The 20,789-nt window shown below is 42.4% G+C and overlaps 1 protein-coding gene across 2 annotated transcripts in view; it reads left to right on the top strand.

The window, feature by feature from the left end:
* Tulp4 (TUB like protein 4) overlaps positions 1-20,789 on the top strand; it is a 148,815-nt gene that overhangs the window by 119,979 nt on the left and 8,047 nt on the right. For both annotated transcript variants that reach the window (XM_042702085.1, XM_042702086.1), the window contains exons 8-13: positions 127-351; positions 1,691-1,925; positions 4,747-4,891; positions 9,729-9,873; positions 11,338-11,431; positions 19,153-19,296. In XM_042702085.1, the coding sequence (XP_042558019.1) occupies positions 127-351; positions 1,691-1,925; positions 4,747-4,891; positions 9,729-9,873; positions 11,338-11,431; positions 19,153-19,296 (988 nt within the window). The remainder of the gene's footprint in view (positions 1-126; positions 352-1,690; positions 1,926-4,746; positions 4,892-9,728; positions 9,874-11,337; positions 11,432-19,152; positions 19,297-20,789) is intronic.

Here is a 20,789-nt window from a genome sequence, read left to right as displayed (position 1 = left end):
TGGAATTTCAAAATGAAAACTCCCTGAACTGTTAATTCACTTTATATTGCCGAGACAAATATGCATTCTTTATCTTTGTAAACAAGAACAAAGCTTAAGCACTATCTTTATTTTGCATCCCTGCAGCGCCCTATCATTTCCATATGCTGGGGCCACCGCGACTCACGGCTGCTGATGGCATCAGGACCAGCCCTGTATGTGGTGCGTGTGGAGCACAGAGTGTCCAGCCTGCAGCTGTTGTGCCAGCAGGCCATTGCTAGTAACCTGCGAGAAGACAAGGATGTTAGCAAGCTGAACCTACCCCCCCGCCTCTGCTCCTACCTCTCTACTGCCTTCATCCCCACCATCAAGGTAAAGAGCCCTCACCCTTCCTATGTTTCTTTCCTTGCCTGTCTGCCACAGACATCAGAGAGATTGGAGGATAGGGAGTTTCAGAGAAAGGACAAAGGGGCTCCTCTGCTCCTCTCCCAAAGTGGTGGGGACAGCCACTCTACCAGAGTGCTTGCGGATGGCCACTTATGGCTAGACAGAGCCCCACACGTTCTTTAAGCCTTCGACCCACTCTGAGCATTCCCATTAGTGTCTGAGTGAAATTTGCTTCACTGTGGCCAGTTTTATTCTAGGTTTTCATCCTGATGATCAAAAAAAGAGTACACATTTGTTTAGGGCTTCCTATATACTGGCTATTATACCATGTACTTATTACAAACCCAGTTGGTTCAATCTTGACTTCTTGGCAAATGCTGACATTATTCTCATGTGATAAAGCAGGAAAGCAAGTTGGTAGAAGTAACTTATTCTATAGTAACTAGTTGGGAGACCCATTCCAATACTCGGGCCTGCTCTTGTCCTCTCCATAAGAAGAAGCAAGCTGCTCACAGTGTAGCTACAAGTCACCGATTTTTTTTTTTAGCCAGTCCTGGAGCTGAATTCAGTAATTCAGGACCTGGGCACTGTCCCTGAGGACCTTTTGCTCAAGATTAGCACTCTACTGCTTGAGCCACAGATCCACTTCACCTTTTTTGGAGTTTATTAGAGATAAGAGTCCCACAGACTTTCCTGCCTAGGCTTGCTTTAAGCCATGATCCTCAGATCTCAGTCTCCTGAGTAGGTAGGATTGTATGTGAGCCACCAGCACCTGGCGCAAGCCATCTTTGACTGTATATAACTCCAGGAACTGCCTGCTAGTGATGAGAGTATAGAGAACAGACCTGCCAGTTACTGCCCTGGGTTGGGTTTCCCTTTAACCTCAGTCCTTCCTCACCCTAAGTCCTTTTCTGTACTCTGTCCCTTCTTTTTAAGTATCAAAAGTGTTTGTTGATTGTCTCCTAATATATCAGAGTTTTAGTATACCAGCTGATTTTTTTTTCTAAATTGCCTCACAGTATTGATTCCACATCAGCAATTCTCAATCCTGGTATATTATGTTGTAGTAGAGAAAAATAGATGCCCAGACCACCCAGAGATTGTACTTCAATCTTGTAAAGTGGGATCTGGCTTAGACATTATTTAAAAGCATCCAGTTGTGAGCAGGGTTTCATACTATATAGTTAAGCCTGCCAAGATAGTAGCCTCTGTTCTGTCAAAGTGATAGCGATTTTGTACAACCAGCCTGTTCTATGCCCTCTATTTCTCTATATGTATCTCTGGAGTCCCAGCTTTGCCTTTTCTGCCCATATCCTACCTCTAGCCCCCAATTCCAGACCCCAACAACATGCGAGACTTTGTCAGCTATCCTTCAGCGGGCAATGAGCGTCTGCACTGCACCATGAAGCGCACTGAGGATGACCCAGAAGTGGGCGGCCCATGCTACACACTTTATCTAGAGTACCTGGGTGGGCTTGTGCCCATCCTTAAGGGGCGGCGCATCAGCAAGCTGCGGCCAGAGTTTGTCATCATGGACCCGCGAACAGACAGCAAATCAGGTAGAGTCCATGCTGGAGGGACTGATATCTTGTTCTTATATGGTTGTGGGAAATCTAAAGATTTGCCTGTTTATGAAATGGGAGACTGTGGTAGCTAACATAGAATATTGCTTAAGCAATAAAGCACAAGGCATCAGCTAAGTAGGGCTGGCAAACATTTAACTTCCAAAGGAAAGCTGCATAGTAAAGACCTGATCTGATAGAATTGGTAATCTTATAAGAAGAGGAAGAGGGCTGGAGCTGAGCATGGCAGAGAGGTCTGTAATCCCAGAGAGTCCTGCCCTGAAAAAAACGCAAGACCCTATTTTAAGTAATAAACCAGCCAGCCACTGCTAGGTCAAGCTTATAATCCAAGCTGCTCAGGCTGAGGTCTGAAGATTGTGGATCAAAGCTAACTCATGTAAAAATCTGGAAGTGGAGCTGTGGCTCAAGTAATAGAGCACTAGCCTTAAGCAAATAAACTGATGGACAGTGCCCAGCACCTGAATTCCAGCCTAAACATAGGCATTAAATAAATAAACAAAACCAGAAGGGGATATGCCTCAACTGGTAGAGGTAAGGTCCTGAGGTCAAATCTCAATACTACCAAGAAAAGAAGATATTAGAAGAAAATGTCCATATTGTTGAAAACATAGATAAAATGTGGCAAAGAATTTGGCTGAACTATGTTCTGATATTGTGTGGAAGAGAGAATATAATGTCAAGAGATCAAATTGAATATTTAAAAATATTTTTAAAGCCGGGTGCCGGTGGCTCATGCCTGTAATCCTAGCTACTCAGGAGGCTGAGATCTGAGGATCACAGTTCAAAGCCAGCCTAGGCAGGAAACTCCGTGAAACTCTTATCTCCAATAAACCACTTGAAAACCAGAAGTGGCGCTGTGGCTCAAGTGGTAGAGTGCTCGCCTCGAGCTGAAGAGCACAGGGACAGCGCCCAAGCCCAGAGTTCAAGCCCTGTGACCGACCAAAAAAAAAAAATATTTTTAATAAAGCAAAACGTTGACAAAGTGTCTTGGTTCCCCTAATTACAAAAGGAAGGAAATGGGGCCAGTGCTGATGGCTCACATCTGTAATCCTAGCTACTCAGCAGGCTGAAATTTGAAGCCAGCCTGGGCAGCAAAGTCCATGAGACTCTTCACTTAACCACCAAAAAAAGTAGAAATGCAGCTGTGGTTCAAGTGGTAGAATGCTAGCCTTGAACAAAAAAGCTCAGGAACAGTGCTCAGGCCCAGAGTTCAAGCCTCAGAACTGGCAAAAAAGCAAGAGGGGGGGAAGGAAAGAAGGAAGGAAGAGAAGGAGGGAGGGGGGGAGGGAGGGAGGAAGGGAAGCAGGGAGGGAGGCAGGGAGGGAGGCGGGAGGGGAAGGAAAGAAAAGAAAAGAAAATGAAGGAGTTGCTAACCAGAAAGAATCCAAAATGTGTAGATTGAAGTCTCAGTATGTCAATATTGCAAGACATAGGAAAACACATTCTGAAGAGAACACTGCAGATGTGACTGGACTGTGTCATTGAAGGAGTTTTATGAAATTACCCAGAAGAAACATCCTTTGAAGTAGCAGGAAGCTGGTTTGTCCCTAGAGAAGTCCTGTTCATAGACATTCATGTCCATGTGCTCAGAAACTCTGAGGTGTACTAACAAACCCATTATTTAAAATGCCAAAAGCCATCTTAAATGGTGAAATCACTCACATTCTCTGAATTATTTTATTGTGATTGAATGAATCAACTTTTTTATTAGAGGTTTGCAAGGATCTTGATGCCTTGAGAGAATGAAGTTTTAGTCAGCAAAACAAAGGAAATCTGAAAAATGAGATACTCACATTGAGGGTAGACTTGGGGCAGGACTTTGGGGATTGAGAGAGTTAGGAAATGATGGCAAGGAGGGCAAAAAGAAACAAGAGGAGATTTCCGGAAGATCACTGTTGTCTACCTTGCAGTATCTGCACTCTCTGCACATCCTGTTATCTTCTGCCTTGGGCCTTCTAATCTTCCTCCTAATTAGCCAGTTGGCAAAGTTCATACAAAATACCCACAGAACAACCTAGAGTTAATACTGAAAGTTCCAACCCCACAGTGTTCTCTTAAACAGTGGCACCAGGTGCAATTGCCAGGCCCCCAGGCCAGCCTCTGACAATTCCAGTGGCATACCAGAAGAACTGCTAGGATACCTTGCACAGACCCAGCTGTCAGGACTGTAGTACCAGCAGGCCTGGACCAACCATGGCCCTCCCAAGTCAGAAGCAGCAAGCCTTCCCTCAGCTGTTCCCAGCTGCCTGAAAGCTATACAAGTACAAATGGAACCTGTGTGTCATGAAGCACAACAGAAAGCCTTTTTTTGTGTTAGGATTTGTTATAGCAAAAAGTGTACAAGGGCTGGGAAGGTGGCTCAGTGGTAGAGTGCTTGCCTTGCATACCTGAGGCCCTGGGTTCGATTCCTCAGCACCACATAAGCAGAAAAAGCCAGAAGTGGCATTGTGGCCCAAGTGGTAGAGCGCAAGCCTTGAGCTGAAGAGCTGAGGGACAGCGCCCAGGCCCAGAGTTCAGGCTCCACGACCGGACCCCCCCCCCCCCAAAAAAAAAGTGCACTATTTTTTACATTCCTGTAATCAGTAAGATTTGCTATTTTGACAACACTAGATGAAATTGCCAACTTTCGTTTAGAAAATAGCATGAAAACATAAAAGAAAAAATATTACTGAGCTCCTATTTTAACTTCTAAAGTTAAAATGATTGACTATAAAGTTAGTCTGTCCTTTAATTTATAGCAGTGACTGTTCTTAGAGTTTGACAGCTTCCCGTAAGTTTGCTTCTTGGTGTCTTACAGATGAGATCTATGGGAACAGCTTGATTTCTACTGTGATTGACAGCTGCAACTGTTCAGACTCCAGTGACATTGAACTGAGTGATGACTGGGCTGCCAAGAAATCTCCCAAAATTTCCAGAGCTAGCAAATCCCCCAAACTCCCAAGGTAATCCCAGTCTTCGGGTCATTTCCCTTTATGTGCTTCTGACCTGTCTTTGTATAGATTCCCATCAAAACTGACACTAATAGGGACTTGAGCCCAGAATACTGCCAGTTCCAAAACCTTTCCTTGCTCAAATACATTTTGTTATAGTAGAAGGAAGGAAGAGAAGGAGAGATGAGATAAAAGGGAGGGAGGGAGGGAAAGAGAGAGAACTGGACAATAATTCCCCTTGTGCGATATCAAGAGCACCCTTTCTTTTTTTGTTTTTCAAATTCTTTATGGTGATTAAGTGATTACATAGTTTTCCAAATTTCACAGTATTGTGGGATAGTGATGCTTAGTTAAAGTCACAATCACATTCTAACTTTCATGGGGCAAATTGTCTATCATGGTCTATAACATTTATGAGTTCTGTGAGCTTTGCAATACAGTTATTTCTTCCACATTGGGTGATATGTTTTGCATAGCATCAGCTGTTCCCTCTTTCCCACTTGTTCCCTCTTTCCCATCGCTGCCGTTGAGTTCACTTTAATCAATGTCCAGTGCAGCTGATGGGTCCCACTGTTGTATGTTTTTCCCTGATTCCCTCTAGTTCTGTGTCGTCCTCCTGGTTTCCCTCTGGTGTGCACATATATACCATATATGTGATCAGCAGCATGGGGTTATTTAGTAGTGATTCGACCAGATGAGTGGAAGTCCTTTGTTTCTTAAGCCTTGTTAATTTTGTCATATCACCTTACGTTTTGGATTTAACATCCACTTATCAGGGAGACCATGTGCCATTTGTCTCTTTGCTCTTGGCTTACCTCAAAGAGCACCCTTTCTTCTGGCAGACTCTGCCTGGAATAATTACAGTTTCTATTAGAAAGACACTTAATAGAAAGTTTATTAAGCCCTCAGGACTTCTTTGGGTGTTAGCTAGGACAGTAGCTAATCTAGTTTTGGCTAAAGCTCCCTGGTTTTTACTTTAAGAAACAAAAAGGCTTTATATAGATGTGTTGAAGAAAACATCAACTTAAATGCCTAGAAGGCTATATGTGTGGCTTAAGCAATAGATCACCTGCTTAGCAAGTGCAAGGCCCTAAATTCAAACCCTAGTACTGCCAAAAAAGAAAAATACCTATAATGGTATAATTGAGGAAATAATAGTAAACTTAACAACCAAAAAAGAAAGAAAAAAACCCAGAAACATGGTTCCTAATAACTGTCTAAAGTCAAAATACTAAGATGAAAGGACCTGAATTACCCAAGGTAGAATACCACCTTCCTCTTCTCTGTCACTACAGCTGTATGACCTTGAATGAAGATGAGAATTTTTTTACCTGTGGATATTAAGGAGTAGATCCTCACCATTTCTGTGCTGTCCCTTTACCCTCCTCAAAACAGATAAACTTACAAACAAGACAAAAGCTATAGAAACAAAAACAGCAACAAAGTCCAAAAGAAAACCTTTTGTTTCCATTTCTTGGAGTTTATTTCTATAAATATGTTATATGATCATATGCACATAGCTATTGAGCCTTTGTGATCCTCTCCTAAGAATATACTCCTTTGGTCTCACTGTGTGAATGTCTAGAGACCGGAGTAACTTATCATGTCCAAGTGTAATTTTTTGTCTTTTACTATCTAGTATGCTTACTTGTAGATTTATAGGTTGGGGGGGTAATTTTTAGGTTGTCTATATACTCTTCATGTTAGACCCTTGTCACATATACAGCTGTCCCATTCTGTAGACTGATTTTTCAGCTTAGTTACTACATCCTTTGCTGTACTGATTTTTAGCTTGATACAATCTCATTTGTTAATTGTCTCTTATTTTCTGAGCCACTAAAGTTTTATTCAGGAAGCTCCTGCCTATGCCAATAAGTTGTAGTATTTTTTCTATTATTTCCTGTAGTAGTTTCAAAGTTTCAGGTCTTAAAATCTTCAATCTACTTTGAATTAGTACAGGGTGAAGACAGGGATCCAATTTCAGTATTATGCACATGAACATCCAGTTTTCTGAGCCCCACTTGTTGAAGTGTCTGTCTTTTTATTTTTCCCCAACATTTTTGGCTCCTTGTCAGAAATTAGATTGCTGTAGGGTCTGGGTTCATTTCTGGGTCTAGTCTGTTCCATTGGTCTTCTGTTTTTGTGCCAGTACATGCTGTTTTTGTTATTTTGGCTCTGTAGTATCATAGGTCTAAATTCTGATACCTTCAGCCTTGCCTTTTTTTTTTTTGTTCAATTTTGCTTTGGCAATTCAGCACCATTTGTATTTCAATATGCATTTTAGGATTGATTTCTCTATCTCAGAAGGCTGATACTTGGAGGATTGTGGTTCACTGCCACTCCAGGCAGAAGAGTGTGAGACTCTTAACTCCAAAATAACTAGCAAAAAGCTAGGCTGGAGACATGGCTGAAGTGGTGCCAGCAGAGTGGGCAAACTGAGCAAACAAGCCAAGGACCCTAATACTGGCTCTGTGTGTGTCTACTATGTCTGTGTGTATAAAATAGTCTATTCGTTCTGATGGATATGTTGTGATACCTAGTACCACTTAAGTCTACTCTCTGATGATTGAAGAGGCTGGGCACCTTTCACATGTTTACCAACCATTTGGTTAGCTTTTCCTGTGAAGTGTCTGCCCTTATTTATTTTACTTTTTTTTTGTATGTTTGTTTGTTTTCCTCTCATGGAGTTGTAAGAATTTTTGTGTGCAGTCTACTAAGAATCTTTTGTCAACTGGTGTCAGTGGCTTAGGCCTGTAATCCTAGCTACTCAGGAGGCTGAGATCTGAGGATCATGGTTCAAAGCCAGCCCAGGAAGGAAATTCTGTGAGACACTTTTTTTTTTTTTTGGTCTGTCCTGAGGCTTGAACTCTGGGCTTGGGTGCTGTCCCTCAGCTCTTCAGCTCAAGGCAAGTGCTCTACCGCTTGAACCACAGCTCCACTTCCGGTTTTCTAGTGGTTTATTGGAGATAAGAGTCTCACGGAGTTTCCTGCCTAGGCTGGCTTTGAACTGTGATCCTCAGATCTCGGCCTCCTGAGTAGCTAGGATTACAGGTGTGAGCCACCGGTGCCCTGCTATCTGTAAGACTCTTATATCCAATAAACCACCAGAAAACTGGAAGTGGTGCTGTGGTTCAAGTGGTAGAGCACTAACCTTCAGTTGAAGAGCTGAGGGACATTGTCCAGGCCAGAGTTCAAGCTTCATGACTCACCAAAAAAAAAAAAAAAAGAATCTTTTGTCAGTTATACATATATACTTGTTAGTCTAACATGTGAAATACGTTCAGTGCCTTATGTGACCTGTTTAGGAAATCTTTGTATACTCTAAGGCCTTGACTGCAGTCTTCTCTTCTCTTAGAACTAGAGCTTTAGCTTTCTCACTATATTTCAGATTATCTTTATATCCAGATTAATTTTTGGGTATGGTATAAATTAGGGGTAAAATACTTTTCCATATAGATAGCCAATTGCTCCAGTAATATAATTGACTGATTTTCTTACCTTTATTCTAAACCTTGTGAAAAATTGCATGAAAAATTAGATGTTTTCCAACACTTCCACGCTGTTTTGGCTTTTTCTGTTATTTACATAGGGAGAGCACTTTCCATGTACACAGTTAAATCTTTGCCTTCTGGTGACCTGTTAAGACTGTTGCTTCTCTGTGGCTCTCTAACTCTCTTCCTCCTCCTTTTCCCACATCATACCCCATTTACCCAGCAGTCAAGCTGCTGGTCCTAGCCTTAGCTCAGTCCCCCATCCTCCCACTCAGAAGCCTAGAGTTTCTCATCAAGCTTAAAAGTGTGGACTGACATTAATACATGTCTCATGTTATAAATAAGAACATAGGATAAATAGAACATAGGATCAAAAGACATCAGAAATGCTTTAGTACTGATTTGGCTTAAATATTGCAGATGGTAAAGTGTTAGATAAATCTGTTAAAATCCAAATTAATATAGAACAAATTTTAAAAAATCATAGTGAGGGCTGGGAAGGTGGCTCAGTGGTAGAGCGCTTGCCTTGCATGCCTGAGGCCCTGGGTTCGATTCCTCAGCACCACATAAGCAAAAAGAAAAAAGCCGGAAGTGGTGCTGTGGCTCAAGTGGTAGAGCGCTAGCCTTGAGCTGAAGAGCTGAGGGACAGTGCCCAGGCCCAGAGTTCAGGCCCCACAACCAGACCCCCCCCCCCCCCCAAAAAAAATCATAGTGATCTTAGGATAAGAAATTATTCTTAGCCAGGCGCTGGTGGCTTACGCCTGTAATCCTAGCTACTCAGGAGGCTGAGATCTGAGGATCACGGTTCAAAGCCAGCCTGGGCAGGAAAGATTGTGAGACTCCTATCTCCAATAAACCACCAGAAAACCGGAAGTGGTGCTGTAGCTCAAGTGGTAGAGTGCTCGCCTTGAGCTGAAGAGCTGAAGGACAGCGCCCAGGCCCAGAGTTCAAGCCCCACGACCGACAAAAAAAAAAAAAAAGAAAGAAAGAAAGAAATTATTCTTTTCTCCTACCATTTTTCACAAGACTAATTGTGCAAACCCCTGGCAAAAAGTATGTTGGCATTTCTAGACTTACTGGAAGTCACTAGAAAATGAGAGTTAATTCTGTGAGGTTTCCTAAAAAAAGATACGTGATCTAAACTCAATGTACTTTAAATTACTGTGTATATTTTTAGAATGTAGTTGTCATTCATTTCTCAAGAAGTTAAAGCAGAAGTGAGAGCAATAGCTTTATGAAATTAGGGCTCTGGCCACCAAGAATCAATGTCCACTGCTGACCATCTAGAGGGAAAGAAGATGCTGGTTAAGCTGCACCCCTCTGTGCATACCTGACTCCTCCTGACTTTGTCTCTGCAGGATCAGCATTGAGGCCCGCAAGTCTCCCAAGCTGCCCCGGGCTGCCCAGGAGATCTCCCGGTCTCCTCGGTTGCCGATGCGCAAGCCCTCCATCGGCTCACCCAGCCTGACGCGCAGAGAGTTTCCTTTTGAAGACATCACTCAGGTAGTAGCATACATCTGACAGAGTTACCTCAGTGTGGGTGAGAACCATCAGCTATCTGGAAACACTATCTTTCTTCCCTTTTTGCCTGGACTGCTTATTGCTAGGCTTGTATGCAGGCTGCCTGGCTCTTCCCCTTGTGCCCCTCTGCCCCAGAACCCTCCTGAAAACTCCCTAGTGTCTGTGGAGACTCCTCATCAACCCTCGTCATAACCCCCAGAGTTTGGTCTGCCTACCTCCACCCAGTGCCAACTGAAATCCCTGGATACTGCCTCTTCCTTGCCCTATCTATGCCTTTGTTAGGTCATCCAGTCCTCCTTCTTGTCCTCCTTTCTGCTCCCATGTCCAGACCTAACTCAGTGTCACCTCCATTGTGAAGGCTTCCTGCCCTGGACACAGCCACCAGTGTAGTAGCACATTTGGTATCTTCCCCTCTCCTGATGTTCCTCAAGGACTCTGATATCACTAAAGGCTTCATCTCTCCATTAGGTTATAAGATGCTTGAGGAGCTATATTTTTTGCACTTTATGCCATACATGCCCCCACACACACCTTGAACATAATGGTAACTTTTTAAATTGAGAGGATAATTGAGTAGTTGAAGGACTATAATGGTATCAGTGTATCTGATGTTTTCAAGAGAAATATCACGGATAAAAGTAGATTTAGAACAAGGGTACCTCTCTAGTCCAGTGGTTGAGAGAAAGGAGAGGGGAAGAAAAATATTCTCAACACTGTGGTAACCTTTTCATATTTTTTAAAAATATTTTATTTATTTTTAAAATATTTTTTATGTTCTAAAAATTTATATATTTTATTTGAGACAGCTCACCATGTAGCCAAAGATGGTCTGGACATTGAGATCTTCCTGCCCCAGCCTCCCAATTATTTGGACAATAGACTATCACATCTGACTTTATTTAGCTAGCTAGTTATTTGCTGAATTATTTGAGATAGGAATCTCACTATGTTGTGCAGACTAGATTTAAATTCATTGGCTCAAGTGATCCACTTGTCTCAGTCCCCTGAGTATCTGGGATTATAGGCATATCCTGCCATGACCAGTTTGTTGGCCTTTTTAAACTACTTTTTAAACTAAAAAAGTTTGTGAGACACCTGTCTCCACAGAAAAGGCTGGACATAGTGATATGTGCCTTATCATTGTAGCTACAGCAAAAAGCATAAATTTGGATGGTTCGTGATCCAAGCTGGCTTGGGCAAATAGCAAGTCATAATTTAAAAATAACCAGAGCAGAAAGGAAATGGGACACGACTCCAGTGGAAGGGTTCAAACCTCAGTATCACCAAAAAAAAAAAAAGTGACAGAATAATGGAAGGTATTAACATTTCTGACAGGGCACCTTGGATTTTTAAAGCAATAAATATTAATGTTTTTTACAAAGTAACCAATAGAAAATGTGGAAATAGACTGAGATTCTTCCTTTCTTCCCCCTTTTTCTTCTACAGCACAGCTATCTTGCTCAGGTCACATCCAATATCTGGGGAACCAAATTTAAGATTGTGGGCTTGGCTGCTTTCCTGCCAACCAACCTCGGTGCAGGTAAAAATTCATCCTATTTTCTTACTGACTTTGGAAATAGATCTTAAAAATCCAATTTCAACCTTTAGCAGCCTAAAGTAGAAAAAGATAGCACAATATTAGTATGTGTATAATAAGCCACTGTGATTTGACTCCAGACACTGTGATTTCAGAATAATTAGAATCATCACTCAATTTGATTTTTGCCACTGGCATTTTAATTTTTTAATAAGCTCTGGCTTTTAAAATAATAGCAATACAAAGATGAAAGAAATATCCAAAATCTCCATCAAAGCTTTCAACATTTTCTAAACATTTGGGCCTTTCTGGGCAGATTTGGGTAACATCCTCTAGATTCTTGAATCACAAGAAACTTGTGAAGAAAGAGAAGAGGACAAACTAAAGCTTATAAGATGTTGGCCAACTGGTACATATTCATATATTTTATTTTCCAGTATCAGACATCTTGCCCATGACAAATTTGAGACAGAGGTAAATTGAACCAGGGGAGTAAAAGGCTAAGCCAGAATCTAGACTTAGGTTTTCATTTACATTTCTGCCCAAATGAATAGTGGTAGTTCCTTAACAAGTGAAAACAGCAGAGAAGATTCTTCTCAGTAACTTCCTTCTGCGAAGTGGATTCCCATTTCTATTTGGGTAACAGAGCTATGTGTCTCACTCTCCCCCTCCCCCATTACCCACCTTCCTTGGTTGTCTTTGCATTTTCCACTATACATACCTATCTAGGAGGCCAATGAGGCCAGGTGGGATCTGTGTTATTTCCTATGTATGCACTCTGCAGCCTACTTAAGTTTGTTTCTCATAAATTCTGAATCTATGAAGGTTGTTTTCAACACTGATCTTATAAACTATTTTTTTTTTTTTTTTGTCGGTCATGGGGCTTGAACTCTGGGCCTGGGCGCTGTCCCTCAGCTCTTCAGCTCAAGGCGAGCGCTCTACCATTTGAGCTACAGCGCCACTTCCGGTTTTCTAGTGGTTTATTGGAGATAGGAGTCTCACGGTCTTTTCTGCCCGGGCTGGCTTTGAACCGCGATTCTCAGATCTCAGCCTCCTGAGTAGCTAGGATTACAGGTGTGAGCCACCGGCGCCCGGCTTTTTTATAAACTATTTTTTGCAAATCAAATACAAAATACTAACTGATTAGCTGGGCACTGGTGGCTCATGCCTGTAATCCCAGCTACTTAGGAGGCTGAGATCTGAGGATTGTGATCTGAAGCCAGCAAGAAAGGCCATTAGATTCTTACCACCAGTTAGTTACTAGAAATCCAGAAGTAAAGTTGTGGCTCAAGTTGGTAGAGTGCTAGTCTTGAGCATGAAAGTTCAGGGGTAGCACCCAGGCACTTGAGTTCAAGCTCCAGGACAGCACCCCACCCCAAAATAATGATGAGTTAGAGTTGTTGCTTAGTGATGGTAGCATACTTGCTTATGAGAACTGAGTTTGATTCCCGCACCACAAAAAGAAAAGGACCTATCTGCCTTGTGTGCATCTTCAGAGATTTACCTAAGAACACTGCCAGACTGAGTACTAGTAGCTTACACTTATAGCCCTAGCTATGTAGGAGGCCCGTACAAGGAGGACCATGGTAATTCAAAGTCAGGCTAGTCAGAAAAGTTCTAGAGATTCCATCTCCAATTGATCAGCGAAAAGCTACACAGGAGGTATGGCTCAAGTGGTAAAGCACCAGCTGTGAGCAAGAAAGCCAAGCAAGAGCATGAGGCCTTGAGTTCTAGCCTTGGTACTGGGGTGGGGGGGGCATTTGTGGGGGACTTGGGGAGAAATGAGCCCTGCTGGTTTTTTGTTTTTTGCCAGTCGTAGGGCCTGAACTCTGGGCCTGGGTGCTGTCCCTCAGCTCTTCAGCTCAAGGCTAGCACCCTACTACTTGAGCCACAGCGCCACTTCCAGCTTTTTCTGCTTATGTGGTACTGAGGAATCGAACCCAGGGCCTCATGCATGCAAGGCAAGCACTCTACCACTGGGCCACTTCCCAGCCCCCTGTTGGGTTTATACTTATAATCTCAGCACTTAGGAGGTTGACACCACAGGAGCAAGAGTTCAAGATCAGCTGGGAAGGTGGCTCAGTGGTAGAGTGCTTGCCTTGCATGCATGAGGCCCTGGGTTCGATTCCTCAGCACCACATAAGCAGAAAAAGCCAGAAATGGCGCTATGACTCCAGTGCTAGAGCACTAGCCTCGAGCTAAAGAGCTGAGGGACAGTGCCCAGGCCCAGAGTTCAGGCCCCATGACCGACCAAAACAAACAAACAAAAAAAAGAGTTCAAGATCAGCTTGGACTCAGTAATAAGATCCAATCAAGAAACAGAAACAGAAAGGAAGGAAGAGCAAGGAGAGGAAGAGAGGAGAAGAGAGAAGGTGCTCAATTGAAAGTATTTACCACTTTCAATCCATGGATGAGGAGAGTCCAGTAACTCAAAAGTGACCAAATTCTGAGGCAGGAGAAAGGAACTACAAGGAGTTTGTGGGGACCCAGCAAATTACAGAGAAGCAATCAAAGCAGAAGAAGAGTTTGAAAGCAGTACTAGCTCTTCCATTTGGGGATGGGGAGTTAGGACAGGAACACACTGGATAAACTTAGATGGTCCTGCCAAGGGATTGCCAGATTCAGTTTGGGAGGAAAACATAACTTGGAAACCTTAACAGTTCAGGGCTTTGGAAAGCTGAGAGTAATCTGTTGTGAGAGACTAGGCCACAGAAACTAAGATGTTCTGTGTTCCCTTTATCCTAGATGAGGATAGAGAGTCACCATCTTGAGAAAGTTTTTCTGGGATTTCAGGGTAAAGAAGTAATTACATATTAGCAACCCGCCGGTGATTGTACCATAGAACATGGTTGCTAATCAGTTAGAAGAGAAGTGGGAAGGAAGACAGACAAGGCAGGGAACAGCAAAAGTTTAAGCTTCGGGAAGCTAGTCTGCAGCCAGGAAGCCAGAGGCTACAAGAGGCCAGTGGCTGCAGTATCAGGAGACAGGATTAGAAATGCCCATCTAGCTAGAGAGCAGAGACACCTGCTTGATAGTGGAGGTCCCATCTCACCAAATGCTCAGAAACTCAGTGCACATATGGAATGTGCCACCAAACCATGGCAGCTCAACAAAAAAGCATGGTCTACCACTAGGTTGACAGCTGTCCCAAGTCTGGCAGGTAAGCAGCCTTGGGACTTTTTGCTGAGCCAAACGGAGGCATCAACTATCAGCTCTGAAGCCCTTTGCCCTTGTAAGGTCTTCTGAGGGAAGCAACAACACACCTGGGGCTGAAACAGCCTTTTGCGACCTGGAGAGAAGTCTTTAAATAAATAAACATATATAGCTGGGAAGTTGGCTCAGTGGTAAAGCACTTGCCTTGCATGCATGAGGCCCTGGGTTCGATTCCTCAGCACCACATAAGCAAAAAGAGAAAAGCCGGAAGTGGCACTTAGGCTCAAGTGGTAGAGTGCTAACCTTGAGCTGAAGAGCTGAGGGACAGCACCCAGGCCCAGAGTTCAGGCCCCAGGACCGGACCCAAAAAAAAAAAAAAAAGAAATATGTATAGGCACATAAGAACAGTCAAAAAGTCATATTTGTTATATCTGTCTTTGTTCCTGTATTAGTTCAAGTGTTTTGAGTATTGTACTTGTTTAAGTATATGTTTTTTCTTTTCTGTAAATTAGGTAAAAGCCATTTCCTTATTAATCTAAACATTCTAAAGTAGACTTGTTACCCTATTCCATTTAATCTTGTAGTTTGCTTCTCCCTCTTCTTCTTACTCCAAACCATAATATCTGAACTTTATTACTTGTCTTTAGTGATCTGTATTGAATCACAGTTATATACCCTTCCTATAGCCCACCTCATTTATATTTTCTATATAATTAAGTAGAATTCTTATTTATTCATATTCGCTTCTACCTCTGTTTTCCTACTCTTCAGTCTTCCTCAATACCTAAACTTTCATACCTGGTAAATAAACTACCTGAACATCATTTTTGTTCTGTTCATTTTTCATTTTTGCTTTCTGTTATTTATTATTTGTCTCTGTATTTCTCTTACTTTTTCTCTTTATTTCTCTTTGATCATTGATGTTGTCTAATTTGTGTGTATATATTTACATATACATCTCTCCTCACTTTATCTTCACCATTCCCTCACCCAACACAGTATTAACTGATTTGTGTGTGTGTGTCTGTGTCTGTCTGTCTGTCTATCTGTCTGTCAGTCAGTCACTTGAACTCAGGGCCTAGGCACTACTTCTGAGCTTTTTTGCTCAAGACTAGCACTCTGCCATTTGAGCCACAGCTCCAATTCCGAGTGTTTGGTGGTTAATTGGAGATGAGTCTCATAGATGTTCCTGCCCTAGTTGGCTTCACAGTCCTAAGATCTCAGCCTCCTGAGAGACATGAGCTATAGACACCTGGCATTAACTATATTTTTTTCTGCTTACCTCACCCCACTGTCCACTAACCTTAGCCATACAACTTAGTATTGGAATAGCATGTATTCCAATAGGACTATCTTTTATTTCTGTCACCTTGATTAGGGAAGGTTTTTCTGGAGCATGAAGATATACCTTGAAACCATTGTCATTCAAAGAGATTGGAGTGGTAGCAGTGACTTGTCTTTTAGAATTTAACACAAACCTAACCATAGTTTACCTCTGGCAACAACCTTGGAATGAAACTTCCTCATCCTGAATAGAAAAAAGCCTCATACACAGTGTCCTGAGCACTGAAATTGACTATTTGTTGACAGATGCACCCTCCCAGACCATATCCTAACTTGAATAATAGAGATAAGACTAGAAACAAGAAAACTAAAGACATTGAGAGCCTCTTCAACAAATAATGGAAGAAACTTCTCTAACCCATGTACAGAGACAAAACTCCAAACAGGCCAGATCAGAAAAGAAATACACTACATATTTTATGGTAAAAATACTAAATAGATGTAATAAAAAAAAATCAAAAGCCTCAAAAGAGAGGAGGTAAGTAACTTACAATGGAAAAGCCATTGTAACAACAGTAGATTTCCTGACCCAGACATTAAATGCAACGTAGGCACGGAAAAACATAATTCAAGCCCTGAAAGATAAGCTAGCTGTCAGAATTGATGGAGAAATAAAAGCCTTCTGCGATAAAAGCTAAAGGAATCCATGACTACTAAATCAGCACTTAAGTATCTACATAACATTCTACTTAAGTATCCTTATATACAGGAATGAACCCTACTAGAAGAGTAGATTAGCAAAGAGGAAAGAAGCAAGCATTTAAAAACCACAACAAAATGACAGGAAATATGGTATCTTTCTCAATATTAACATTACATGTCAATGGACTCAACATTCTAATCAAAAGTTGGAGTTAGGGGCTGGGAAAGTGGCTCAGTGGTTGAGCGCATGCCTTGCATGCCAGAGGCCCTGGGTTCGATTCCTCAGCACCACATAAGCAAAAAGAAAAAAGCCAGAAGTGGCGCTGTGGCTCAAGTGGTAGAGCGATAGCCTTGAGCTGAAGAGCTGAGGGACAGTGCCCAGGCCCAGAGTTCAGGCCCCATGACCGGACCCAAACAAACAAAAATTGGAGTTAGCAACTTAGAATAAAATATAAGACCCAAACCATTTGTTGCCTGCAAAATACATCTCACTGACAAAGACAAATGCATGCTTAAGGTGAAAGGCTTGAAAAAGACCTGAGCAAGAGATTCCAAAAGCATACGTGGGTAGCCATACTTACATCTGATAAAGTAGGCTTCAAGCTAAGACTAGTCAGAAGACAAAAAGTGTCTTTATATTAATTGATTAATTATGGTAGTTAGTATATATCCACACTGTTTCTTCAAACACTTCTGGACTTACAGCACTGATGGATACCAACACAATAGTGGGAGATTTCAACACCGCAACACTCTGACCAAGATAGGTCATCCAAACAGAAGATAGCTTCTTTTTTTGGGGGGTGGGGGGGTCTGGTTGTGGGGCCTGAACTCTGGGCCTGAGCACTGTCCCTCAGCTCTTCAGCTCAAGGCTAGCGCTCTACCACTTGAGCCACAGTACCACTTCCGGCTTTTTGCTTATGTGGTGCTGAGGAATCAAACCCAGAGCCTCATGCATGCAAGGCAAGCACTCTACCACTGAGCCACCTTCCCAGCCCCTTCAAACAGAAGAATCAGTAAGAAACCTTAAAATTAAATTCCACCACATACCACATGGAATTAACATATCCACAGAGTACTTCTCACAGTAGCTGCACTACACACATTCTTCTTGGCACTCCATGGGACTTTTTCCAAAATAGATCATATCCTAGGTCATACAGCAAGTCCCAGCAAATACAAGTAAGCTGAAATATCAGGAACACAAAAGACAGTTGACAGGGCCTGTCCTGTTTAACATATGCTGAAGAGTCACAATTGTTTTGGTTTTGTTTTCTTTTTGTTTGTTTTTATTTTTATTTTGTGCTGGCACTGGGACTTGAACAGGGCCTGAGTGCTGTCCTTTAGCTTTTTTCTTTTTTTTAAATAATTTTTTTATTGTGAGAATACTGTACAGAGGAGGGGTTACAGTTACATGAGCAAGGTAATGAGTACATTTCTTATCAAGCATTGTTGTCTCCTCCTTAAGAGTCACCACTTTTAATTTTGTTTTGTCTCTTCTAATATATTTCAGTCACATTTTCAACATTTAGAAAACTAATATTTAAAAAAAAACCATCATGGGGGCTGGGAAGGTGGCTCAGTGGTAGAGCACTTGCCTTGCATGCCTGAGGCTCTGGGTTCGATTCCTCAGCACCACATAAGCAAAAAGAAAAAAGCCGGAAGTGGCACTGTGGCTCAAGTGGTAGAGCGCTAGCCTTGAGCTGAGGAGCTGAGGGACAGCGCCCAGGCCCAGAGTTCAGGCCCCAGGACCAGACCCCCCCCCAAAAAAAAAAACAAAACACCATGGAAGTTTCTAGATATCCCTATCCCACTAAAATTAAAAGTCAATAAGAAAATACTTCATTCCTTGACGATCACAGTGTTCTGTGCCAGCATGACACCTTTCACCTATTTTCTATTGTTTTCAAGCAGTGCCTTGATTGCCAAAGATTCCCCTGGGTTTGACACTCTCATTATCACTACTGAATTCACTAAATTATCCTCTGGTTGCAAATGAATCCTTAAATTTTTTTTTCTTCCAGATGTCAATGGTATATATCTGTAATCCTAACTACTTATGAGGCTGAGAATTGGAAAAATGTGTTCAAAGCCATTTCAGGCAGAAAATTCTGTCAGATTCCAACTCCAGTTAATCAGCAAACTGCTGTGCTTGAGGTGTACCTCAATTTGTAGAGTGCCAGTTACAAGCAAGAAAACTGGGTGAAAGATCCTGAGTTCAAGTCCCAGTACCAACATAAAGGAAAGAAAGGAGGAAGGAAGGGAGGGAGGGAGGAAGGGAAAGAAGGAAGGAAGGAAGGAAGGAAGGAAGGAAGGAAGGAAGGAAGGAAGGAAGGAAGGAAGGAAGGGAGGGAAGAAGGAAAGAAGGGAGGCAGAGGAAGGAGAGAAAGGAAATCATGGCTGGTATAGCCTGGCATATATAGGAGAGATGAAGAGTTCCTATTAGGCTCTTGGCCCAGCCATACAGGTTTGTCTTCTGATGGCAGAGATCCACAGCACTCCAATTTTCTTCTTGCAATTCTTTTGACACTTTGGCTCTCCTCTGGTGTGTCTCTATTAACTGTGCCCTTCCTCCTCCTCACCAGTAATCTATAAAACCAGCCTGCTGCATCTTCAGCCACGGCAGATGACCATTTATCTCCCAGAAGTTCGGAAGATTTCCATGGACTATATTAATTTACCTGTCTTCAACCCAAATGTTTTCAGTGAAGATGAAGATGATTTACCAGGTGTGTTCATATGACATAGGCTTGTTTGTTCCTCACACAACAGGGGAAGGGGGGTGGGTAAGTCATTGACAAGTACAGCATACTGCCTTGGTTTGGAAAAGACACACCTGCTTTAGTAATCTGATAGATTCTGTGGTAAGTCCCAGGAAAAAGGTCACACATAGGCACCCATTTGAAGAAGGGAAGTCACCAGAGTGTGAGTGGTTAAGGGGGCAATGACAACTCACAGAGCATTTCTCCTGTCTCCTTTTATCCTTACAGCAACTTTCTGGTTCATGTGCCAGATAAAGATGAATTTGAAGGACTAAAGCCCCATCTTAGTAGAGGCTAGCCTTTCCATCCTTGGTTGGAGAACTCCTCTCTCCATTGGCCTATGGTACCCACACAGCTGAACTTCTTAAATATGCCCCACGTCTACAACACACAGCCTGTGCATTTAAACACTTCTCTTTAATCATACAGTACTTATCTCTGCATGGAGACCTGGCGTGTGTTAAACTAGTACACGGTTTTTAAATTCCACTTTGCACATTGTCAAATATCTGTAGCATCTTAAATTAATTTCCAAGTGGGGGAATCCTAAGAGGATTCTATTTTGATTAATAGATCAGAATGATTACTATTAGTTATATACTACTATTCTCAATTACATGAGAGCACTTTCTAAGCAAAAGTCCTCTTGTAATTTCATAGGTTCAGAAACTACTTTCAACATCAATGTCCACAGCTCCATGACTAAAGTGTTACATACTTGATCTTGATAGCGCATCCCCTGCTATTTCAGAATCTTCGGTTTAGAAGTATCTTCATTCCCTCCCTGTTCTGCACACATGTGATGAATATAACTGTTGTCAGCATTCATTTGTTGCTGTGGTGGGAATATGCTGTCTCAAGCTCACATTTGATGATGATGACTCCACAGAGCCTCCGCTTGTCAGTGTTCCCTGCAGACTGGAGAATATCTGGAAGTGAGATCTGCATAGAAGCAATGGAAAATGAGATAGGACTCAGATCTTTGCAGCCAGATGATAGTCCAGGGGTGGGCTTAATTCTGACATTTCAGCCAGCTAGATTCTGCAACAGGATTCCAGAAGGCTCATTCTGGCTGGTAGTAGGTCAGCCAACCTGAACACAAACCTGTTAGATCTTATTTTCTGTCCAAGTAGTCATTGCCACTTAGCACTCAGAACCAGGTTGCAGGCCTGCCTTTGCTGTCTAAGGAAAGCTACAGTGGCTGGAAGGGCTGAGGAACAAAATTGCTGGGATGCTTAGTAGGCACAATAAGCAAGGGCTCTAAAGCCTTCCTGCAATTTACCATTCACACACAGTCCATGAAAGTCCCACCGTGTATAAGTAGGGAATATTTACAGGGTTTTCTTTAGTATGGCTCTATCTTTTTTTCTGGTCATGGGGCTTGAACTCAGGGTCTGGGCTCTGTCCCTGAACCTTGCTGTGCTCAAGGCTAACATTCTACCACTTGAGCCAAAGTGCTA

This window comes from Dipodomys spectabilis, unplaced genomic scaffold (genome assembly GCF_019054845.1).
Source record: "Dipodomys spectabilis isolate Male_0828 unplaced genomic scaffold, ASM1905484v1 ptg000302l, whole genome shotgun sequence".
NCBI lineage: Eukaryota > Metazoa > Chordata > Mammalia > Rodentia > Heteromyidae > Dipodomys > Dipodomys spectabilis.
Note: the sequence above shows the minus strand (reverse complement) of the source record. Positions and strands in the feature narration are given on the sequence as shown.